The following is a 26,246-nucleotide window of genomic DNA, read 5'->3' as shown; positions in this document are numbered from 1 at the left end:
CCTGCCAGCGCCTTTGCTCTGCTTAGAACAGAGCACAGGTACAGGCTCTCACATGCTATCCACACCAACAATAGAGACCATGATGAATCAATATTAATTCAATATAAAAGTATATTTTTATTGAGATAAAAAAAATTATAAAAACACATAAAACACATACAAGAGGTACAGCAGAATACAAAGTACCTTTTTTATGTGTTTTTATAATTTTTTGTATCTCAATAAAAATATACTGGTACTTTTATTTTGAATTAATATTGTTTCATTATGGTCTTTATTGTTGGTGTGGATAGTTTCAGGGACCACATGACATAGGGTCTCAGATCGCTATAGATCCTAGCGACATGAGAGTGAATAGTTTTACTTATTCATAAGAGAGACTGTCAGAATGGGGAATATTAAGGAGGCAGGGGAGCATGGCAAGCCAGCTCCCCATCTCCATTGTACAGAGCTGTGCAATAGAACTAGAAGTATGGAGATATAAATCCTTTAAAACTTCATCAAGTCACGTAACTGACCCCTCATTGTAATGCTGTTCACTTGCACTATTACCCAATATACTGGGATCAGTTTCACTTTAACCCCTTAACGACCTGCGCCGTATATATCCAGCGCAGCTGTGCAGCAGGTCTATTAACCTGTTAAGGACCCAAGACGTATGCATACGTCTTGGGACCCTGGTACTTAAGGACCAAGGACGTTTGCTTATGTACTGAGTCATTCCGGTCTCTGCCGCTCGCCGGGCAGAGATCGGAACCGGATGCCTGCTGAAATCGTTCAGCAGGCATCCAGGGCAAACGCCGAGGGGGGCCATGTAGGCCCCCCATGTCGGCGATCACCACAAATCGCTGCTGAAATCACAACAGTGATCTACGGCGATACCAGGCTGATCGGGTCTCTGGGACCCAACTGCCCGGTAATTTTGCATGATCCCGGTTGTCACAGACAGCCAGGACCATGCTGGAGTATAGGAGTGAGGTGGCAAAACTGCCACCTCCTCCTATCCCCTGCTATCTGTCGGTTAGCTAACCAACCAATCGCAAGGGGGGGGGGCCTGCTTGGCCCCTGGAAGTCCGGAGAGGACGGGAGGAAGACCGGAGGACACGGCGGGGGACGGGGGAGTGCTGGGGCCGGCCCTGGTACTTACCTCGTCCCTGAAGATCCGGATGCCGGCGATGAAGACGGCGGCGGGCCCTTTACAGCAATGCACGTCGCTGTAAAGCGACATGCATTGCTGTAATGGGACCCTGTATACTACAACTCCCAGCATGCCCAGACAGCCCTTGGCGTCTGGGCATGCTGGGAGTTGCAGTTTTGCAACATCTGGAGGTCCACAGTTTGGAGACCACTGTGCCCTTCCAAATGTTGCAGAACTACACATCCTCAGCATGCCCTTACTGTCCAGGCATGCTGGGAGTTGTAGTTCTGTAACATCTGGCCCTTCAAAACTACAACTCCCAGCATGCCTGGACAGTTTTGGCATACTGGGAGTTGTAGTTTTGCAACATCTGGAAGGGCACAGATTGGGAACCACTGTATTAGTGGTCTGCAAACTGTAGTCCTCCAGATGTTGCAAAACTACAACTCCAAGCATGCTGGGAGCTGTAGTTCGGCAACATCTGGCTCTAAAGAGCCCATCATTACGTGCAGAGCGAAGTCGCTCTGCGCAGTAATGATAGCGGGGTGCGGCAGCGGCGATCCCCGGGGTCCCCACCAGCGGGATACCGGCGATCCTTTGGATAGGGGATAAGATGTCTAGGGGCGGTGTACCCCTTTAAGGCTCACTTTGTTCCTTGTTACATTCCTCAAGGGGTCTAGTTTCCAAAATGGTATGCCATGTGTTTTTTTTTTTTTGCTGTCATGGCACCATAGGGGCTTCCTAAATGCGACATGCCCCTGAGCAAAATTTGCTCTCAAAAAGCCAAATATGACTCCTTCTCTTCTAAACATTGTAGTTCGCCCGTAGTGCACTTCAGGTCAACTTATGGGGTACCTCCATACTCAGAAGAGATGGAGTTACACATTTTGGGGGGTATTTTCTACTATTAACCCTTGCAAAATTGTGAAATTTGGGGGGAAACACAAATTTTAGTGAAATTTTTTTCTTTTCTTTTTTTACATATGCAAAAGTCGTGAAACACCTGTGGGGTATTAAGGCTCACTTAATTCCTTGTTATGTTCCTCAAGGGGTCTAGTTTCCAAAATGGTATAGCATGTGTTTATTTATTTTTTTTGCTGTTCTGGCACCATAGGGGCTTCCTAAATGCAACATGCCCCCCAAAAACCATTACAGAAAAATACTGCGCCCGCCGAACACTTTACATACATATGAGGTATGTGCTTACTCGAGAGAAATTGGGCTCCAAATAAAAGTATACATTTTCTCCTTTTACCCCTTGTAAAAATTCAAAAATTGGGTCTACAAGAACATGCGAGTGTAAAAAATGAAGATTGTGAATTTTTTTGCTGCTAAAGGGTTAAAACGGGTTAAAACGCTGACTGAATGTCATTTTGAATACTTTGGGGGGTGCAGTTTTTATAATGGGGTTATTTGTGGGATATTTCTAAGATGAAGACCCTTCAAATCCACTTCAAACCTGAACTGGTCCCTGAAAAATAGTGTGTTTGAAAATTTTGTGAAAAATTGGAAAATTGCTGCTGAACTTTGAAGCCCTCTGGTGTCTTCCAAAAGTAAATACTTTTCAATTTTATGATGCAAACATGAAGTAGACATATTGTATATGTGAATAAGAAAAAAATGTATTTGGAATATCCATTTTCCTTACAAGCAGAGAGCTTCAAAGTTAGAAAAATGCTAAATTTTCAATTTTTTCATCAAATTTTGGGATTTTTCACCAAGAAAGGATGCAAGTTACCACAAAAATGTTCCACCATGTTAAAGTAGAATATGTCTCGAAAAAACAATCTCTGAATCAGAATGATAACTAAAAGCATTCCAGAGTTATTAATGTTTAAAGTGACAGTGGTCAGATGTTCAAAAAACGCTTTGGTCCTAAGGTCTAAAGTGGCCTGGTCCTGAAGGGGTTAAGCAAACTCAGGAACTGAGCTTGCTTCATATCCTTTTGGTCCTGGTTGCTATCAGCAGCCAGAACCTGCTACTAATGTTGGACTCTGGTGATTGGGCCAATGCCCATCAATAACCCTTTAGATACTGCAATCAAAGTTGATCGCAGCAACTAAAATTCAGAAAATACACTTCCGGCAGCTCAGCAGAGCTGATCAGGATCATTGCGGGAAATCCCGATTTCCTGATCAGCTGTGAGAACGGCGAGAGGGCCCTTACCTGCCTCCTCACCATCTGATTGGTTCTTCAAGGCTCCAGTCAGCCTCAGCAGGCTGAAGCAATCGAGCACCAATAACACTGATCTATGCTATGCTATGGCATATCATTGACCAGTGTATGCTATCTAATGAAAAAAAAAGTAAAAAAAAAGTAGTTCAAAAATAGTTAATAAATGTGATTTAACCCCTTTCCTAATAAAAGTATCAATCACCCCCCTTTTCCCATAAAAAAATACAGTACAGACCAAAAGTTTGGACACACCTTCTCATTCAGAGTTTTCTTTATTTTCATGACTATGAAAATTGTAGTTTCACACTGAAGGCATCAAAACTGTGAATTAACACATGTGGAATTATATACATAACAAAAAAGTGTGAAAATATGTAATATTCTAGATTCTAACAATCTTTTGCTTTGATTACTGCTATCCACACTCATTCTCTTGATGAGCTTCAAGAGGTAGTCACCTTAAATGTTCTTCCAACAGTCTTGAAGGAGTTCCCATAGATGCTTAGCACTTGTTGGCCCTTTTTCCTTCACTCTGTGGTCCAGCTCACCCCAAACCATCTTGATTGGGTTCAGGTACGGTGACTGTGGAGGCCAGGTCATCTGTCGCAGCACCCATCACTCTCCTTCTTGGTCAAATAGCCCTTACACAGCCTGGAGGTGTGTTTGGGGTCATTGTCCTGTTGAAAAGTAAATTATGGTCCAACTAAACGCAAACCAGATGGAATAGTATGCCGCTGCAAGATGCTGTGGTAGACATGCTGGTTCAGTAAATCCCCAACAGTGTCACCAGCAAAGCACCCCCACACCATAACACCTCCTCCTCCACACCAGCACACCTGTGAAGCGAAAACCATTTCAGGTGACTACCTCTTGAATCTCAACAAGAGAATGCAAAGAGTGTGGAAAGCAGTAATCAAAGCAAAAGGTGGCTATTTTGAAGAACCTAGAATATCACATATTTTCAGTTGTTTCACACTTTTTTATGTATATAATTCCACGTGTTAATTCATAGTTTTAATGCCTTCAATGTGAATCTACAATTTTCATAGTCATGAAAATAAAGAAAACTCTGAAAGAGAAGGTGTGTCCAAACTTTTGGTCTGTACTGTATATATAAACAAAAATAAACATGTGGTATTGCCGCATGCATAAATGTCTGAACTATAAAAATATAATGTTAATTAAACCGCATGGTCAATGACATATATGTAAAAAAATACAAAATCCAGAATTGCATATTCATGGTCACTTTGTATACCCTAAAAGAATGTATAAAAAATTATCAAAAAGTCCCATTAAAACAAAAATGGTACCCATAAAAACTACAGATCACGGCACAAAAAATGAGCTCTAGGGGTCAGAAGAGGACATTTTTAACCCGATAACGATCATGGACGTCTGTGCTCATCCAATGGCCACTAACTGGGTATGACGCGGGCTCCCGACACGAGCCTGCATCACGCCGGCCGGCCCCCGGCTGATTCCTGTAGCTGGGGGGCGGCGTTAATAGCCGACATGCGGCAACCGCCGCGGCCGACTATTAACCCTTTAGATCGCCATCGTCAAAGTTGACAGTGGCGTCTAAAGGTGCCTGTATCCAGTCCCTGGTGGTCCAGTGGGGTGGATAGCCCCCCCACAGCGCGATTGCGTGCGCGAGGGGGGGGGGGGCGCGTCGATCCACTACTGAGGTAGCCGAAGGGCTTACCTCTCCTGCTGCGGCGGCTCCGGTGCTCAGAATGATAAAGTCTGGCAAGGCCAGACTTTATCAATCGAGCGCAGAGCACACAGATCAATGGGATTGTTGTATGTAATCCCATTGATCTGTATGAAGAATCAAACGATTCCTCCTAAAAGTCCCCTAAAGGGACTAAAAGTGTAAGAAAAAAAAAAGTTGAAAAAATTAAAAAAAAAACACCTTCCTTATTAAAAGTTTAAATCACCCCCCTTTCCCAAAATTCCATATAAAAAATATATAACCATAATAAAAATAAACATATATGGTATCGCCACGTGCGTATATGTCTGAACTATAAAAATATATCGTAAATTAAACCGCACGGTCAATGGCGTACACGCAAAAAAATTCCAAAGTCCAAAATAGCGTATTTTTGGTCACTTTTCATACCATGAAAAAAGGAATAATAAGCAATAAAAAAGTCTGATCAAAACAAAAATAGTACCGATTAAAACTTCAAATCAGGGTGCCAAAAATAAGCCATAATACGCGGAAAAAGAAAAAAGTTATAGAGGTCAGAAGAGGACAATTTTAAATGTATTAATTTTCGTGCATGTAGTTATGATTTTTTCCAAAAGTACGACAAAATCAAACCTATTTAAATAGGGTATCATTTTAATCATATGGACCTACAGAATAATGATAGTGTCATTTTTACTGAAAAATTTACGGTGTAGAAATGGAAGCCGCCAAAATTTACAAAATTGTTTTTTCTTCAATTTTGTCGCACAATGATTTTTTTTCTTCCGTTTCGCCATAAATTTTTTGGTAAAATGACTGATGTCATTACAAAGTAGAATTGGTGATGCAAAAAATAAGCCCTCATATGAATTTTTAGGTGCAAAATTGAAAGGATTATGATTTTTAAAAGGTAAGGAGGAAAAACAAAAGTGCAAAAACAGAGAAACGCTTGGTCCTTAACCCCTTAAGGACCAAGGACGTACGGGTACATCTAAGCTCCCTGGAAGTTAGGGGAAATTCGGTCCCTGCCGCGCGCCAGGCGTGGACCGGACCGTGGTGACTGATGATATCGATCAGCAGTTACCCCTCGCAAATGCCCAGGGGGGTCATCAGCCCCGCCATGTCATAAGGGTCTATGGTGACCTGGTGACCCGGAAAATAAGGGCGATACACCCACGATCCTCCTGAAGGGATAGAAGTGAGGTGGCCGTGGGCAGGATGGGGAAACAGACAGAGGACAGGCGCCGAAGTCCACTTACCCATCAGCGGTGGCGGCGATCGGCGACTGTGATCGGCGGGCGGCGAAGTCGTGCAGCTGGCTCCCTGGATCCTTCAGAATCCGATGAGTTGCCTAGCAACATCTGGAAGGCTACAGTCTGAGACCTCCAGATGTTGCAAAACTACAACTCCCAGCATGCCCAGACAGCGGTTTGCTGTTTGGGCATGCTGGGATTTGTAGTTTTGCAACAGCTGCAGGGCTACAGTTTGGAGATCACTGTGCAGTGATCTCTAAACTGTATTCCTCTAGATCTTGCAAAACTACAAATCACAGCATGCCCACACAGCAGTTTTCTGTCTGGGCATGCTGGGATTTGTAGTTTTGCAACATCTGTAGGGCCACAGTTTGGAGATCACTGTTCAGTGGTCTCTAAACTGTAGCCCTCCAGATGTTGCAAAACTGGAAATCCCAGCATGCCCAAACAGCAAACAGCTGTCTCGGCATGCTGGGAGTTGTAGTTGTGTACCTCCAGCTGTTGCATACCTACATCTCCCAGCATGCCCTTCGGCTATCAAGTTGTAGTTTTGCAAAACTGGTTGGAAAATACTGAGCTAGGTAACAAAACCTGAAGGTTTTCCAACCAGTGTGCCTCCAGCTGTTGCAAAAGTACAACTCCCAGCATGCACAATCTGTCAGTATATGCTGGGAGTTGTAGTTTTGAAACAACTGAAGGTTCCCCCCCCCCCCATATGAATGTACTTGGTATATTCACATGGGCGGGTTTACAGTAAGTTTCCTGCTTCAAGTATGAACTGCGGCGCAAACTCCTAGCGGGAAACTCACTGTAAACATCCGCCCGTGCGAATGTACCCTAAAAACACTACACTACACTACCACATAATTAAGGGTAAAACACTACATATACACCCCCTTACACTGTCCCCCCCCCTCCAATAAAAATGAAAAACATATTGAACAGCAGTGTTTCCAAAACGGAGCCTCCAGCTGTTGCAAAAAAGCAAGTCCCAGCCTTTCTGGACAGCCACTGACTGTCCAGGCATGCTGGAAGTTTAGCAACAGCTGGAGGCACCCTGTTTGGGAATCACTGGCATAGAATCTATGTCCACCGCTATGCAATCCCTAATTTAGTCCTCAAATGCGCATGGCGCTCTCTCACTTTGGAGCACTGTCAAGGAAACAGTTTAGGGCTATTTCCGTACTCGGGAGAAATTGCACTACAAATTTTGGGGGGCTTTTTCTCCTTTTACCCCTTATGAAAAGGAAAAGTTGAGGTCTACACCAGCCTGTTAGTGTAAATTTGTTTTTATTTTTTTACACTAACAGGCTGATGTTGCCCCATACTTTTTATTTTCACAAGAGGTAAAAGTAAAAAAAGACCCCCAAAATTTGTAAAGCAATTTCTCCTGAGTACGGAAATACCCCATATCTGGGCGTAAAATGCTCTGGAATTGAAGGCCACGTGTGTTTACAAAGCCCCCTTAGTGCCAGAACAATGGACCCCCCCCACATGTGACCCCATTTTGGAAACGACACCCCTCATGTAATGGATTAAGGGGTATAGTGAGCATTTACGCCCCACAGGTGTCTGACAGATGTTTGGAACACTGGTCCGTGAAAATGAAAAATTAAATTTTTCATTTGCTCAGCCCACTGTTCCAAAGATCTGTCAAATGCCAGTGGGGTGTAAATGCTTAATGCACCACGAGGGGCTTTGTAAACGCACATGGCCCCTGACTTCCATTCCAAACAAATTATCTTTCCAAAAGCTCAGTGGTGCTCCTCCTCTTCTGAGCATTGTAGTTCGCCCGCAGAGCACTTGACGTCTACACATGGGTTTACAAATTTTGGGGGTAATTTTCTCCTATTACCCCTTGTAAAAATGTAAAATTTGGGGGGAAAAAATGTATTTTAGTGAATTTTTTTTTATCATTAACACATCCAACTTTAACAAAAAATCGTGAATTACCTGTGAGGTGTTAAGGCTCACTGTACCCCTTGTTACGTTCCTTGAGGGGTGTAGTTTCCAAAATAGTATGCAATGTTTTTTTTTTTGCTATTCTGGCACCACAGGGGCCTCCTAAATGCGACATGCCCCCCAAAAACTATTTCAGCAAAATTTGCCTTCAAAAAGCCAAATGTGACTCCTTCTTTTCTGAGCATTGTAGTTCGCCCGCAGAGCATTTTAGGTTCTAACATGGGGTATTTCCATACTCAGAAGAGATGAGGTTACAAATTTTGTGGGGCATTTTCTCCCATTACCCTTTATAAAAATGGTAAATTTGGGGGGAAAATGCACTTTAGTGAAAAAAAATTTTTTCATTTGCACATCCGACTTTAACAAAAAGTCATCAAACACCTGTCGGGTGTTAAGGCTCACTGGTGCCCTTGTTACGTGCCTTGAGGGGTGTAGTTTCAAAAATGGTATGCCATGTGTGGGGTTTTCTGCTGTTCTGGCACCATAGGGGCTTCCTAAATGTGACATGCCCCCCAAAATCCATTTCAGAAAAACTCACTTCCCAAAATTCCATTGTCGCTCCTTCCCTTCTGAGCCCTCTACTGCGCCCGCCGAACACTTGACATACACATATGAGGTATTTCCTTACTCGAGAGAAATTGGATTACACATTTTGAGAGGATTTTTCTCCTTTTAAAATTCTATAACTGGGTCTACAAGAACATGCAAGTGTAAAAAATGAAGATTTTGAATTTTCTCCTTCACTTTGCTGCTATTCCTGTGAAACACCTAAAGGGTTAACACACTTATTGAATGTCATTTTGAATACTTTGAGGGGTGCAGTTTTTATAATGGGGTCATTTGTGGAGTATTTCTAATAAGAAAGCCCTTCAAATCCACTTCAAAACTGAACTGGTCCATGAAAAATTCTGATTTTGAAAATTTTGTGAAAAATTGCTGCTGAACTTTGAAGCCCTCTGATGTCTTCCAAAAGTAAAAACATGTTAACTTTATGATCCAAACATAAAGTAGACTTATTGTATTTATGAATCAAAATGTCTATTTTCCTTACAAGCAGAGAGCTTCAAAGCTCGAAAAATGCAACATTTTCAATTTTTTCATGAAATGTTTGAATTTTTCACCAAGAAATTATGTAAGTATCGTCAAAATTTTACCACTAACATAAAGTAGAATATGTATCAGAATGAAAGGTAAAATCATCCCAGAGTTATTAATGCTTAAAGTGAAAGTGGTCAAATTTTTAGAAGGTGAGGTGGAAAAAACTAAAGTGCAAAAATGAAAAAACCTGTGTCCTTAAGGGATTAATATGAACTTAGATTGGTTGATGTGGGTATCAAAGGCAGTTTTCATAAAACTCCATATTTATTTTTCATTTAAACTTCAGTTTTTTTTTGTTTGTAGTACAGACTATAAATAATGTAAGTTGAAAAAGGATGTTTCTGTTTCAAAAAAGTTTTTTTTAATTTAATACATTTTTATTTTATTTGTAATAAAAGCCTAATGTAATGTAAACTTGTGATTTTGTTTATTCTACAGGTTCCTTTATGAGCTAACAACAATACCAAATTTTTCAGAACGTGTGTTCTGCATTTTGCTGCAAACAACTATATCAGAGATAATTGGTGCTATCGAACGCAAGCTAGATCTACTACAGAAAATTTGTAAGGTTAGTCATAATATACTTATTGTTACAATGACTTTGGTGAGAATCCCCAGCATCCAAGTATGTTTAGTTGTTTTACATTGTAATCCATAATTAAAGACGCCAAACGAGTATCCTTTAACTTGTGAAGCATTTTTTTGTAAAATAGCATCCAAGCGAAATGGAGTATTTTATGTTACCCTGAGCCTGGCGCAGATCGCTAAAAAATTCCAAACTTTTCTACTTCTTGCAGATCTCTGCCTCACTCACCAAGTAAGTAGGGTTTACATATCATGGGACATAGTTTTTCAGGGATCTCCCTCATGCACCAAATTTGATACAGTTTATGGCTATCTCCGAATAGCCAGATTTATGTGTAGGTGTGTTCACTTGATAAATCCAGTACACTAGTATGAGGTATTTCCCCCCCCCCCCCCGTCAGTAAAAAAAAAAGGTCAGTGTGATAGATGTGGAATGAATAATTTTTCTTATAGCAAACCCTAATCACCATGTTCAATGCATGTTATAAGCATATCTAGTTATTTCAAGAAGAACTGAATAATACTGCTGTTAAAAGAGGGGGCAAACATGCTCCACATTGCCTACAATTGCTTCACATACTGTACACACTTGCATGCATGCAATATGCACACCTGCATACACACCAGTCCCTCAAAAATCAAAGCATAAAATAAACTTTGAGTGAATACACCCTTACGTATGTGTAACAGAGTTTTGGAGGTGCCCACCAATATCCCTGTGGTCCTGTACCCAGTTAGTTATTTGTGTTGTGCAGGCCAATCCTAAGCCTCCTCTACCTGGGAGCTGGTGTACATAACTGTGATAGTTCCTCTACCCAAAGGAACTTCCAGGGTATGGATGTGGCTCCCATTGGGAACATCTTTGAATGATTAATAGAACTGACATAGGGCTAACTTAAATGGCCACTGTGACGAAAAAGTATATTTTTTAAAACAATATCTCTAATACTGTTTCAGTACTTTTTTGCAGTTTCCCTTAGAAAATTGCTCCTATAAAAGTGGCCTCTGGGGGTCCCCATATATCTCCTAACCGACTGTGGCAATGCTGCTACTCTGTTGGAATACAAGTGAGGGCGGGCTTTAGAATCCTTTGCGCATGCTCCCTGTGTGAAGAAGTGAAGATTTCTGAACACACAGAGAGCAGTGCAGTGTGTGAGATGTTGTGATTGGCTGTGAGAAGGCACACCTCCTCACACATCTTTCCTCAACTACTCTGATTGAGAGAATGCTTCAGTGCAACACTCTGTCCCAAGCAGAAACATATCCTTCCTGTACTTATCAGCTGCTGTATTTTCCAGAGGAATTTCCTTTCTGTCTGACCACAGTGCTCTCTGCTGACACCTATGTCCATGTCAGGAACTTCAGAGCAGGAGAGGTTTGCTATGGGTATTTGCTCCTACTCTGGACAGTTTCTGACATGGACAGAGGTGTCAGCAGAAAGCACTGTGGTCAGACAGAAAAGAAATTCAAAAAGAGAACTTTTTCTGGAGCATACTGCAGCTGATAAGCAGTGGAAGGATTAAGATTTTAAATAGAATACATTTTCAAATCGGTATAACTTTCTGGCACCAATTGATTAAAACATTTTTTTTCCCAACGGAGTACCCATTTAAGGAAATGGCATCAGGAGGGGGTTTGTTACAATGTGTTACCCCAATACTGAGGTTATTACATGACAAGGCGGTTTGTTAAAGTGGGTAACCCCAGTAATAAGGAGATTACGTGTGGAGGAGGTTGGTTACAGTGTTACCCCTGTAGTAAGAAGATTACTTAAGGAGGAGTTTGGTACAGTGTGTCACCCTAGTAGTCAGAAGATTACATGAGTAGTTGGTTTGTTACAGTGTGTCACCCTAGTAGTAAGGAGATCACATGAGGAGGAGGTTTTTTACAGTGTGTCATCCCAGTAATAAGGTTATTACATGAGGAGGGGGTTTACAGTAGCAATAATAGAAAGTCGCCACTACCACACCCAGGGCCGGCCTTAGGGGTGTGGGAGCTGTGCGGCTCGCACCAGGTATATGTAATTTGTATTGCCCGACGTGCAGTCCGGGCGCCGGGCAGGTAACTTCTTCAGACATTTAGCACTGCTTCGGGCAAGCAGCGCTAAATGCAGGTGTAATGAAGAAAACTGTGCCCTGTAGCGGAATGTGACCCTCCGCACAGGGACACAGTTTTCTGCTTTGCAGGCCGCTCCCTCTCATTCCATTACCCTCCCTCAACTGTGTCCTTATGCGGAGGGTCACATTCCGCTTCAGGGCACAGTTTTCTTCATTACACAGGGAGGTTTGACTTACCCCACCCTCCTCCAAGTCTCTGGTTGGCTGGCCGGCCCGAGTCTAAAGAGGGACGCCGCGCATGTGACGTACCTCCGTAGACCCGCACAGGAAGACGTCAGTGACGTCACTCGTCAGGCCGACGCCGGAGAGAAGCGCAGCGCAGGACAGGTAAGTGTGTCTATGTGTGGGTGTCTGTCGGTGTGGGTGTGTGTGTGCATGTGTGGGTGTGCATGTTTGGGTGTCTGTCTATGTGTGTGTGTGTGGGGGGGGGGGGAGAACCTGCTACTCTCTAATGTGGGGAACCTGCTACTACCTAATGTGGGGAACCTGCTACTACCTAATGTGGGGAACTATACTGCACCTAATGGGGGGAACTATACTGCACCTAATGTGGGGAACTATACTGTACCTAATGTGGGGGAACAATACTGCACCTAATGTGGGGAACTATATTGCACCTAATGTGGGGGAACTATACTGCACCTAATGTGGGAAAACTATACTGCACCTAATGTGGTGGGGGAACTATATTGCACCTAATGTGGGGGAACTATACTGCACCTAATTTGGGGGAACTATACTGCACCTAATTTGGGGGAACTATACTGCACCTAATGTGGGGGAACTATACTGCACCTAATGTGGTGAACTATATGGCACCTAATGTGGGGGAACTATACTGCACCTAATGTGGGGGAACTATACTGCACCTAATGTGGGGAACTATATTGCACCTAATGTGGTGGGGGAACTATATTGCACCTAATGTGGGGGAACTATACTGCGTGAATTCGGGTAGAAAACCGACATGGTGCACATCTACAATCTTGTATAGTGATCTGATTGCTTCTCAGCATAATATCAAAAACGAACAGGTTGTTAGTATACATTTTTGATCAAAAAGTACAAGCCCACTCACCACGTGGGAACTATACTGCACCTAATGTGGGGGAACTATACTGCACTTAATGTGGGGGAACTATATTGCACCTAATGTGGGGTGTATCTGATTAAGGGGGGCAAGGGACTAGTGAAGGGGTACATGGGACTGATTAAGGGGGCAGGGGACTGATTAGATATAAAAAAATATTTGTCACAAATCTTTTTTTCCTCTTTGTGTACGTTTATTGGGGGGGCGCGCAGCTAGGTTAGCTCGTACAGGGCGCCTGAACACCTAAGGCTGGCCCTGACCACACCGTCCCTTTAAACTGTGCACAGCAAGCACCGATATCGTAGAAACAGCTGCAGCTATATAGAGAAGCAGCTCCGTAATACAATTGGGAAGGAGTTGAAAAAGCGGCAACTCACGGGTTAGATGCAAAAACTTCTTTATTTCTTAAAAATGTCTTCAATCGGGATAGGGAAGATGCCAAAAACTCCTTATTACGCACTAAGTATGTCAGGCAGAGAAGTGCCAGGATGTGCACAGAGGAGTGGCAGAGGCCTAAATTCATCAGGCAGAGGTCACCTCAGACTAGAGGCGAGTGGCAGCAGGAGTCGCAGTGAGAGGCCAGAGCTCCCGATATCAGCTAGCGGTCGTGTCTGGACCAGCAACCCATCTGTCGTCATCGATTGGTTAACAGAGTCATCCACTTCACTACAAGTGACATCTGACACCCCTAGTAAACAGTTGGTGGGTTCCTCAGACACAACCCTCAGTTGGCATGGCCCGGGAACAGTCCCTGTCCTCCCATTGCCTCTGTCCTATGCTGTTCCCTCCCCCACAGAAGTATCTTATGCTGTTGGTTCAGCTCCACTTTTTAGTGAGGACAATCTAATAGAGGACAGTCAGCAGCTACTGCCCAGCCAAGAAGTGAAGGACATCCTCCGCTTTCTCCACTAGGCGGGCAAGTAGTGATGAGGAGAGTGGCGTGGGAGGTGGTGTTGCGAGCGTTCAGGCTCCTTAAGCAGACGCTTTTGAGGAACCTGAGGAGGACATCAGTGACATGCACAGACAACTCGATGATGATGAAGCCGATCGCACTTGGGAGCCGGATGCAGAAGGGGCTTCCTCATCATCAGGAGAAGAGGGTTGCAGGTTGCCCATACAGCAGTTGAGCCAGCAAGGTGGTAGGTAGCATGGTTGGCAGTCAGCATGGTGGCAGAAGTGGAAAGTCTGGAGCCAAACATGCCCGGGGTAGACCACCTGCTTCACGGCAGCCTACCTTCCCAGGAGGTAATGGAACTGGGGTTCCTGGAGACGGCGGCAGTAGCAGTCAGTCAGTGGGGACTGTTGGTGGGAAAATCAGCTACTCGGCTGTGTGTCAGTTTTTCATCAAGCATCTGGAGGAGGTTAACATGGCCACATGCAAGATGTGCCGGCATAAGGTGAATCATGGCCAGGGTCCCAATGTTGGTACCACGGCCCTGCCTCAACATATGCTGCATCACCATAAAACGACCTGCGTGAACCGTGGCTCCGAAGTTGTGGTCCAGCCTGCTGCATCACTCAGTGGCACGCCGCTCCCTGTTTCAGTCAGCCAAGGCTCCACCACCTCAGCCGAAGGGAGCTGTGTGTCATACCCATCTTCCGTAGCTCCAGATGCTCCTGCTCCTCCTACTTCAAGTCAGTCATTCTGCCAGTAAACCATCGGCGAAGCCATGTCCAAGAGACAACAGTATGCGCCCACTCATCTAATGACGCAGAAGCTGAATGTGCTCCTGTCCAAGTTGCTGGTGCTGCAGTCCCTCCCTTTTTCAAGTGGTGGACTCTGCACCTTTTAGAAAACTGATGGCTTGTGCTTAGCCGAGGTGGAGAGTCCCAAGCTGCCATTTCTTTGCGAAGAAGGCAATACCCCCCCTGCACAATTTTGTGGAACAGAAGGTGGGTCAGCCCGTGTGTACCAATGTGCATGGCAGCGCCAACGTGTGAAGCTGTAACTACGGTCAGGGGCAATACATGTCCTTTACGGCCCACTGGGTGAATGTTGTTCCTGCAAAGCCACAATAGCAACTTGGACAGGTCACGCCGCTTCCGCCTCCACGCTCTCAGGCTGTTGGTCCTGTGACAGTGTGCAACTCCGCCTCCTCATCCTCCAATGTCTCCTCAGCCTCCACTGCACGGACAAGTCTCAGTGCCCCTCCAGCATACCATATGTGCAGGGCACGGCGGTGTCACGCTGCTCTTCACATGGTTTGCCTTTGCAAACAGAGTCACACAAGGGAGGAACTGCTAAAAGTAATTCATAAAGAAATCGAATCATGGCTTACTCCATGAAAACTGAAAATGGGAACCATGGTGACCGACAACAGGAAGAACATTTTGTCAGCGCTGCGACAAGGAAGCCTTAGCCATGCACCCTGCATGGCACACCTGTTCAATCTGGTTGTCAAGTGGTTCCTGTAGTGTTCCCCCCCATCTGCAAGACATCCTAACAATGGGAAGGAAACTTTGCATGCACTTCAGCCACTTGTACACCGCAAAGCACACCCTCTTAGAGCTGCAGTGTCAGAATGGCATCCCCCAACAGAGTCTGATTCGCAACGTTTCCACACGTTGGAATGCCACCCTCCATATGTTGTATCGACTATACGAACAGAGAAAAGCCATCACTGATTTTTTGATGATCCAAGCGGATAGGGGGACTCCCCTGTGTAACTATTAATGTCAACCAGTGGCAGCTCATACGTGACACTTGCCGTTCGCTCAGGCACTTTGAGGAAGCCACATTATTTGTCAGTCGGCAAGATTACAGGATGAACAACTTCATTCCACTGCTTTATCTACTACAACATGTATTGGAAACAATGGCTGGTCAGGGCACTGGACACATAGCGCCTACATCTCACAGCCACCTGAACCCTGTGGGGGCTGAACTGGAGGAGGAGGAGAAAGGGGAGGGGCACAGTGGAGCACAGTTTAGGTTTTGCGAGAAGGGCCGTTTTTCTAGTCATCTGACAGGAGCGGAAGAGCAAGAGGAGCTAGAGGCTTATGAGGAAGGCAAAACACAGGGCCCAGACACACCGTAGCAGTATGCAGGGGAGATGAAGGCAGGGAGTCCCTCCGAGGCACAAATGGCACAATGCATGCTCGCTTGCGTAGTGACCACTGAATTGTCACCATTTGGCAGCGGGATGGCTTCTTGCTCTCCACCTTATTGGACCCTTGCTACGGCACAAAATGGGGGCCTTTTTCACACCCACTGAGAGGGAGGACAAACTGACCTACTACAGAGACATCTAACGTAGTCAATTGGCTGTGGCCTATCTGCGCCATAGTCCATCCTCTCACAGGTCTGACTTGGGGGGGCCCTCTGCGCCCACCTTCCACTTCTATGGCTGCTTGGGAGGGGCAGTACCAGCTCCATCAGCAGCAGCCAGTCACTGATGAGTAGCTTTCTTCACCTGCATAGTGAAGCAACTCATCAGCATCAGGTAGACCTGGAGCAGGACCTGAACCAGCAGGTGAAGGCATACCTTGACATGACCATGCCAACACACCTTGAAGATCTGTTTGACTTCTGGGCAGACAAACTTGATTTGTGGCCGCAACTAGCAGAGTTTTCCCTGGAAAAGATGTCCTGCCCGGCCAGTGGTGTGCCATCAGAGCGGGTGTTTAGTGTTTTGCAGGCCATAGTAACCCCAAGGAATAAGGAAAACAGGCGCTCCATAGAGTAGTAACGTTTGCGATCCAATGGTGAGGTAATTATATAAATGAAATGCTCACCCTGGGTGGTTGTGCAACTTCATACACAACAATGATGTAGGCATAGAAATAGGTTAGGTCGTCTGCTGCCCTCCGGTAAATATCAGGCAAAGAAATACAAGGCTTCAGAACCCGGCTCCACAGCGCTGAACGACCACAACAGGTGAAGCATTAAAAGGATTTATTTGTCCAGAATGCAACGCGTTTCGCTGCACATGCGCAGCTTCATCAGGCATCATGCCTTCATCATGCCTGACGAAGCTGCGCATGCGCAGCGAAACGTGTTGCATTCTAGACAAATAAATCCTTTTAATCCTTCACCTGTTGTGGTCGTTCAGCGCCGGGAGCCTTGTATAGTAACCCCAAGGAGAACTTGTCTGTTCATGAAAAATGTGGAGAGACTGACCTTTGTGAAGATGAATCAGGCATAGATCAGCCAGGATTTCCATCCACCAATGCCAGATGCATCAGAGTAGATTGACCATGGTGCCACACCAACATTTCACAAATATGGATAGTGCAAAACATGTTAAAGGTGCTGCTCCCCAGTTACAGACATTCCTTGCCATCAGACCCAAGTAACTATTGAGGATATGCATTAGCTAAAACTTAACTTTTCTTAGGATAAAATATATGTACTCAACATTTTTTTGAAAGCAAACAAAAGGAAAGGTGTGCAAAAAACTCCATATGCCACCTACACCACCAAGTATTGATGTGATGCAAAGACCTCTAAAAGGTGGAAGGGAACAACGTATAGTCCTTTGTAACCGGTGGGGGTAAAAACTTCCCCTGTAAGGCCCTACTCTCGCATTATTAATTCCCTTCTTTGCAAGTGTTACTCGCCCTAAAAATGGTAGCCCCACACAGGAACCACTCCCTATTTCTCCCTACAAAACACTGCCATTTCCCATGGTTTTTTGGAGGAAATAGAGAGAGTTTCCTGTGTGGGGCCACCTTTTTTGGGTGGGTAACACTTGCCAAGAAGGGAATTAATAGGGGGAGAGTACAGGGGAAGTTTTTACCCCCACCTGCTACAATCGACCATACGTTGTTCCCCTCTACCTTTTCGAGGAAAGTGTTATTCGTCTTAAAAATGGCGGCCCCACACAGGAAACAATCCCTATTTCCACCTAAAAACCCTGGGAAATGGCAGTGTTTGTAGGTGGAAATAGGGAGAGGTTCCTGTGTGGGGCTGCCCTTTTTTAGGGCAGGTAACACTTGCAAAGAAGGGAATTGATGATGCGAGAGTGGGGCCTTACAGGGGAAGTTTTTACCCCCACCGGTTGTTTCCTTCCACCTTCTAGAGGTCTTTGCATCACATCAATACTTGGTGGTGTAGGTGGCACATGGTGTTTTCTGCATACCTTCCCTTTTGTTTAATAAAAAAAAAAAAAAAACTGTGGGGTCCATATAGTTTATCCTAAGCATATTATTAAAAATTAAGTTTTACGTAATTCATATCCTCAATACTTGTGCACACTAACACTTTTACAAAAGAGACCGTTTTCTTCTGCCTACCTGCCTCAGCTACTATTCTGATCCTGCCACCCATCTGATGCCACACATCTGATGCCAAGTTCTCCTTTTTTCACCCACCTTCGTCACTGGGTACTGGTATTGCCACCCACCGCACTACTCTGTCATCGGGTCACTTTCAGGACTCCTGATGCTGCCACCTCCAGATTGTCTCATTCTTCCACCATATGTTCTCCTCATGCAGAAGCCAGCTCCAAGCTGTCTCATACTGCCACTATATGTTCTCCTTATGCTATTGCCGATTCCAGGCTGTGTCATTCAGCCACTATATGTTCTCCTCATGCTGCCACCACCTCTGCGATTTGTCATTCAGCCTCTAAATGGTCTCCTCATGCTGCAGCCAACTCCAGGCTGTGTCATTCAGCCATTATATGCTGCCGCCAACTCTAGGCTGTGTCATTCAGCCACTATATGTTCTCATGCTGCTGCCACCTCCACAGTTTGTCATTCAACCACTATATGTTCTCCTCATGCTGCCGCAAACTCCAGGCTGTGTCATTCAGCCACTATGCGGTCTCCTCATGCTGCTGCCAACTCCAGGCTGTGTCATTCAGCCACTATATGTTCTCCTGATACTGCCTTCACCTCCACCCTGTGTCATTCAGTGACTATATCTTCTCCTCATGCTGCTGCCAACTCCAGGCTGTGTCATTCAGCAACTGTATGGTCTTCACATGGTGCCGCAAACTCCAGGCTGTGTCATTCAGCCACTGTATGCTGCCGCCAACTCCAGGCTGTGTCATTCAGTCACTGTGTGGTCTCCTCATGCTGCCGCCTCCTACATGCTGTGTCCTTCAGCCACTATATGTTCTCCTCATGCTGCCGCAAACTCCAGGCTGTGTCATTCAGCAACTATATGTTCTCCTCATGTTGCCGCAAACTCCAGGCTGTGTCATTCAGCCACTATTTGCTGCCGCCAACTCCAGGCTGTGAACATTCAGCCACTATATGCTGCCGCCAACTCCAGGCTGTGAACATTCAGCCACTATGTGGTCTCCTCATGCTGCTGCCAACTCCAGGCTGTGTCATTCATCCACTATATGTTCTCCTCATGCTGCCGCCACCTCCATGCTGTGTCATTCAGCCACTATATGTTCTCCTCATGCTGCCGCAAACTCCAGGCTGTATCATTCAGCAACTCTATGTTCTCCTCATGTTGCCGCAAACTCCAGGCTGTGTCATTCAGCCACTATATGCTGCCGCCAACTCCAGGCTGTGAACATTCAGCCACTATGTGGTCTCCTCATGCTGCTGCCAACTCCAGGCTGTGTCATTCATCCACTATATGTTCTCCTCATTCTGCCGCCACCTCCATGCTGTTACATTCAGCCACTATGTGGTCTCCTCATGCTGCCGCCACCTCCAGGCTGTGTCATTCAGCCACTATATGTTCTCCTCATGCTGCCGCCACCTCCACGCTGTGTCATTCAGCCACTATATGGTCTCCTCATACTGATGTCACCTCCAGGCTCTGTCATTGTGCCGCTCTGCTACAGTGATTCTTATAGCGACACCTCTGATCTGCATGTCATACTGAATAACAGTATTTTTTCACTAACCCAGCACACACCCTATACGTGTTACAGCAAGGCAAAGTGTTCTAAATCTCTGTTGAGGCTCTCTGTAGGCGAGAAATAGCCGTTTTTAATTGTGATTCGCCGCAAATAAATTGGGATCGAAACAAATTTTTTCAGAAAATTTGGCGAATCAGCCGAATCAAATTTTTCAAAAATTCGCTCATCTTTAGCAACAATAGGTAATGCCATTTAGCACGTTCACCAACCTTAACTGGCAGCGTTTGAACTTTTTGTTTTCTCTACATTCTATCCTTATTTAAGTTTCTGCACTGTTCTTTCAGGTATGTTGATGATATCTTCATCCGCTGGACTGGTTTGGTTCAGAAGTTTGAGGAATTCTTTTTATACCTAAATGCCCACAATAATTTCACCATGAGGTTCACACACAAGATTGACAGCTGTACCCTTGACTTTCTTGATGTTCTGATTTGTATTCGAGATGGACCTTTGACCACCAGAGGCTTCAGGAAACCTGCCACATCTAACACTCTGTTTCATCATGGGAGTTATTACTCCGAACATATCAAAAGAGCTATTCTCTATAACTAGTTTTTGAGGCTCAGACACATTAATAGTTATGATAATACTTGAGCTTCTCGAACGATTTCAAATTAGGGGGTGTCCTGAGGACTCTCTCTTCCAAGCTCTAGCTAAAATTAGAGATCAAAAGCATTCTGATATGCTTTATAGAAGCAAAAAATATGTGAAAAGAAGTGATGCTCATGGCCATAGTGGAGAAGGGAAGTAGGAGCACTCGCAAAAGTTCCCCAATGTGGATGTTGAGCGCTTCTGCTTTCCTGTTGCCAAAACTATGAGAGAGGCTATTTTGAATAACTGTCCCTTAATTGAGAAAGACCCTACTATTGGAGCCGCTAGGTTGTAAAGACCCATTGTCACTTTCAGAAAAAGTAGAAGTCTGCGAGATGAATTAACTCACAGACGCTATAAGAGTATATATCCAACTAATTGGTTTTCAAAGTCTTCATCTAGCGGTAATTTGAAGTGTGGTAATTGGTGTTCTAATTTTTATTCATTCAAACAGATGAAATTGGGAGGCATAGATTTTATGATCTCTGATTATATTTGTTGTAAGTCTAAATTCCTAATTTATGCCATCATTTGTAACTGGTTAGAGTCAGGTAAAGGTTTGCCAAGATTGATTAATCATATGAGGATGCAGCTCAATAGCGATACCTCGGTCTTACATTTCTTAGGAGTAGAATGTGTTGTTAGTGACAATGAAGAATATAGACATAGAAAACTCGAGCCCAAGAAGCATTAGGATTGAATGACAAAGTGGATTTTTTTTAAACTTATTTATTTTTTATTTTTTTAAGTCTGTCACTATCTTTTTCATGTAGGTGTTTTATTTTATTGTAACTCACCTGTCCTGCTCACGTCACTGGGGGCAAGTAATTCACGGCTGATGCGCAGGAAGTGTGCAGATCTGTAGAAGCACACATGTGTGAAACAGCGTTACCTGTTGTTTTTAGCATCTTCCCTATCCTCACTTTTTTGTCTAACTATGACCTATATTTTTAAGGAATAAAAAAGTTTTAGCATCAAACAGGTTGATGCTTTTTCATCTTCATCATAATTGTATTAATGAGGAGCGGGTTTGTTAGGAAGAAGATTACAGGAGGAGGAGGTTTGTTACAGTGTGTTATCCCATTTGTAAGGTTATTACACTAGAAGGGGATTGTTACAGTGTCACCCCAGTAGTACTCCTGGTAAAGCTGGATAACATACATTTTAACAGCTATATTGCTTGTTATTTAGCTTTACTATATAGTGTATAGCAGTGTTCCCCAACCCCCGGGCCGCGGACCGGTACCGGTCCGTGGATAAAATGGTACCGGGCCGCCTGAGGAACTTTAAATAATTTCACTGTGTTGGCCGAGACGCAGAGCATTGCGCCCTCCCAAGCCCGCCCATTGTGTGACAATAGCGAATTGTTACACTGATCCTCTTCCTGGCCAATCAGCGAGCGGGTCCTCCCGCTTCCTGATTGGCCGAAAGGCAAACCCCACGCCATTGGCCGAGGAGGAGGCAGCGCAGGAGGACTGAGGACTCGAGGTCGGAGACACGGGGACTGAAGAGAAGCTGCCATGAGGTAAGTGCACAGTGGGTGACAGTGGTGGGTGAAGGGAATCACAGTGTGTATTTCATGTCCCCTACCTAGTGGTTCTTGCATCATACAGCCTGCTATAGTACAGGGTTTGCTCAGGCACCCAGTCTGGGGTCACATTATGATAGGTCTTGCTAATAAGAAATACAGTGGCTTCCTGTGTGCTTAGGGGGTAATGTGTCAAGTCACAAAGTATAATACATGCTCAGCATTAAAGGAGAAGTTTGAGGCTCCCAAAAGAACAAACATGCATTCTAGTGGGTTAAACAAAATAAATCACTTTATATTCATTTTTTGGTGTAGCTTTATTTTATTTTGAAGGCATGTTTAAATACAATTAAATTAAAATTATTAAATCAAAACAAGCGGGCCACGGAAAAATTATCGAACGTTTACCCGTCCGCGGCGATAAAAAGGTTGGGGAGCACTGGTGTATAGTATAGTTTATATATAGTGCAGACAGCAGGAAAACTCCAGTAACCCTTCTTTCTCTGTGTAACATGTGCAGCATAAAACCAGAAACGAAAGGGTTACGGAGCAGAGTGCAGTGATTGGATAACTGTCCAGAGAGGAAAGGGTTACAGAGCAGCCTGCAGTGATTTGATGACTTTCGAGAGAGGAAAGGGTTACAGAGCAGAGTGCAGTGATTGGATGACTGCCAGGCTTGCTCCCACGACCCAGTGACGCACAGAGGGAGGAAGCTGAGTCATGTACAGTGAGGGCAAGAGAGTGACACCCCCCTCTCCCTCTGAGAAGATGAAAACCGAGTGTGCTGATATAAGCTAATTTTAAAAGAAATATATGTACATGATCAGGATTAGGTACTGAGAACATATAACTTCTTTTATTTTAATGTTTTTTGGGGGATATGACAGGTATGCTTTAAAGGGGTTATCCACCATAATGTGAATTTAGTACTTACCTGCCAGAGACTGCTACTTTCTTTTTGTGAAATGGCTATTTCCTGTTGGAGTTCCTTCCCTCCAACTACAAGTCCCAGGATTCCTTATTTGTGTATGATGTCACTTTTCTCCCTCCCACACATCAGCCACTTCACCCATTAAAGTACACCTGAGCTCCCATACTATGCTGTAAACAATAGACCAGTATTTTCTAACCATGGTGCCTCCAGCTGTTGCAAAACGACAATTCACTGCAGAATGATCTCCCCACTCTTTTAACCCCTTAAGGACACATGACGTATGCGTACGTCTCTGCACCCTGGGCTTTACGTCATGGCGTTTTCCGGTCCCTGCCGCGCGCCGGGCAGAGATCGGAAGCGGACGCCTGCTGAAATGCTTCAGCAGGCTTCTAGGGCAAACACCGAGGGGGGCCATGTAGGCCCCCCATGTCGGCGATCGTCGCAAATCGCAAGGGAAATCGCCCCTGCGATCTGCGGTGATACTGGGCTGATCGGGTCTCTGGGACCCGACCGCCCGGTAATTTTCCATGATCCCGGTTATCACAGACAAACAGGACCATTCTGAAGTATAGGAGCAAGGTGGCAAGCCTGCCACCTCCTCCTATCCCCTGCGATTGCTCGGTTAGCTAACCGACCAATCGCAGGGGGGGGCGGTTACTTCCTCCCGCCCTGCCCGGCCCCTGGAAGTCCGGAGAGAACGGGAGGAAGACCAGAGGACGCGGCGGGGGACAGGGGAGTGCTGGGGCCCGGCCAGTACTTACCTCGTTTCTGAAGACCCGGATCCTGGCGGCGGAGACGGCGGCGGTGGCGACAGGTGAGTGGATCTTCGGCGGCGGCGCGGGACCTTTGCAGCAGTCCAGACCGCCGTAAAGCGATCTGGACTGCTCCATCTGGTCCCCTTACACTACAACTCCCAGCATGCCCAGACAGCCCTTGGCGTCCGGGCATGCTGGGAGTTGCAGTTTTTCAACATCTGGAGGTCCGCAGTTTTGGGACCACTGTGCCCTTCCAGATGTTGCAAAACTACAAATCCTCAGCATGCCCTTACTGTCCAGGCATGCTGGAAGTTGTAGTTCTGTAACATCTTGCCCTTCAGATGTTGCAGAACTACAACTCCCAGCATGCCTGGACAGTTTTGACATACTGGGAGTTGTAGTTTTGCAACATCTGGAAGGGCACAGATTGGGAACCACTGTATTAGTGGTCTGCAAACTGTAGTCCTCCAGATGTTGCAAAACTACAACTCCATGCATGCTGGGAGTTGTAGTTAGGCAACATCTGGCTCTAAAGATGTTGCCGAGCTACTACATCTAGCATGCCTGAGGATGTTTGGGAGTAGTGGTTTTGCAACAACTGGAGGCACACTGGTTGGGAAACATTGTCTGTTTCCTAACTCAGTGTTTCCCAACCCGTGTGCCTCCAGCTGTTGCAAAACTATAACTACCAGCATGCACTGATAGACTGTGCATGCTGGGAGTTGTAGTTTTGCCACAGCTGGAGGTCCCCCGGGGTACATTCACATGGGCAGGGGGCTTACAGTGATTATCAGGCTGCAAGTTTGCGATGCAGCAAATTTTGCGCAGCAGCTCAAACTTGCAGCGGGAAACTCGCTGTAATCCCCAGCCGTGGGACTGCACCCTAAAAACACTACACTAACACAAAATAAAATAAAAAGTAAAAAACACTACATATACACATACCCCTACACAGCCCCCCTCCCCTCCCCAATAAAAATGAAAAATGTCTGGTACGCCACTGTTTCCAAAATGGAGCCTCCAGCTGTTGCAAAACAACAACTCCCAGTATTGCCGGACAGCCGTTGACTGTCCAAGCATGCTGGGAGTTTTGCAACAGCTGGAGGCACCCTGTATGGGACTGGCGTAGAATACCCCTATGTCCACCCCTATGTAAATCCCTAATTCTGGCCTCAAATGCACATGGCGCTCTCTCACTTCGAAGCCCTGTCGTATTTCAAGGCAACAGTTTAGGGCCACATATGGGGTATCGCCGTACTCAGGAGAAATTGGCTAACAATTTTTTTATTTTTTTTCTCCTTTCACCCCTCATGAAAAGGTGAAGTTGGGGTCTACACCAGCAGGTTAGTGTAAAAAAAAAAAATTTTACACTAACGTGCTGGTGTTGCCCTGTACTTTTCAGGTAAAAGGGAAAAAAGCCCCCCAAAATTTGTAATGCAATTTCTCCTAAAGATACGGAGATACCCCATATGTGGGCGCAAAGTGCTCTGGGGCGCACAACAAGGCCCAGAAGGGAGAGTGCACCATGTACATTTGAGGTGATTTGAACAGGGGTGGCTGATTGTTACAGCGGTTTTGACAAACGCAAAAAAAAAAAAAAAAAAAACACATGTGACCCCATTTTGGAAACTACACCCCTCACGGAATGTAATGAGGGGTGCAGTGAGAATTTACACCCCACTGGTGTCTGACAGATCTTTGGAACAGTGGGCTGTGCAAATTAAAAATTTTGTACAGCCCACTGTTCCAAAGATCTGACAGACACCAGTGGGGGGTAAATGCTCACTGTACCCCTTGTTACGTTCCTCAAGGGGTCTAGTTTCCAACATTTTTTTTTTTTTACGTATGCAAAAGTCGTGAAACCCCTGTGGGGTATTAAGGCTCACTTTATTCCTTGATACGTTCCTCAAGGGGTCTAGTTTCCAAAATGGTATGCCATGTGGGTTTTTTTTTTTTTTTTTTGCTGTCCTGGCACCATAGTGGCTTCCTAAATGCGACATGCCCCCGAGCAAAATTTGCTCTCAAAAAGCCAAATATGACTCCTTCTCTTCTGAGCATTGTAGTTTGCCCGTAGTGCACTTCAGGTCAACTTATGGGGTACCTTCATATTCAGAAGAGATGGGGTTACAAATTTTGGGGGGTATTTTCTGCTATTAACCCTTGCAAAAATGTGAAATTTGGGGGGAAACACACATTTTAGTGAAATTTTTTAATTTTTTTTTACATATGCATAAGTCGTGGAACACCTGTGCGGTATTAAGGCTCACTTTATTCCTTGTTACGTTCCTCAAGGGGTCTAGTTTCCAAAATGGTATGCCATGTGTTTTTTTTTTTTTTGCTGTTCTGGCACCATAGGGGCTTCCTAAATGCAACATGCCCCCCAAAAACCATTTCAGAAAAACATACCCTCCAAAATCCCCTTGTTGCTCCTTCCTTTCTTTACTGGATTATTGGACTCTCCTTGTGCTTGAAGCTGAGCACCACTGGAGGGCCTGCA

General features: G+C 45.0%; 1 protein-coding gene across 3 annotated transcripts in view; it reads left to right on the top strand.

Annotated features, from left to right (window-relative positions):
- Positions 1-26,246, top strand: part of FMN2 (formin 2) — a 660,180-nt gene that overhangs the window by 404,297 nt on the left and 229,637 nt on the right. For all 3 annotated transcript variants that reach the window (XR_008891425.1, XM_056566943.1, XM_056566944.1), the window contains one exon: positions 9,761-9,890. Coding sequence is in view for 2 of the 3 variants with exons in the window: in XM_056566943.1 (XP_056422918.1) it covers positions 9,761-9,890 (130 nt within the window). In the remaining variant the exon portion in view is untranslated. Of the gene's footprint in view, positions 1-9,760; positions 9,891-26,246 lie in introns of those variants that run through there.

This window comes from Hyla sarda, chromosome 3 (assembly GCF_029499605.1).
Source record: "Hyla sarda isolate aHylSar1 chromosome 3, aHylSar1.hap1, whole genome shotgun sequence".
In the NCBI taxonomy this organism is placed as follows: Eukaryota; Metazoa; Chordata; class Amphibia; order Anura; family Hylidae; genus Hyla; species Hyla sarda.
The sequence above is the reverse complement of the archived record's forward strand: the minus strand, read 5'-3'. Positions and strand labels throughout refer to the sequence as shown.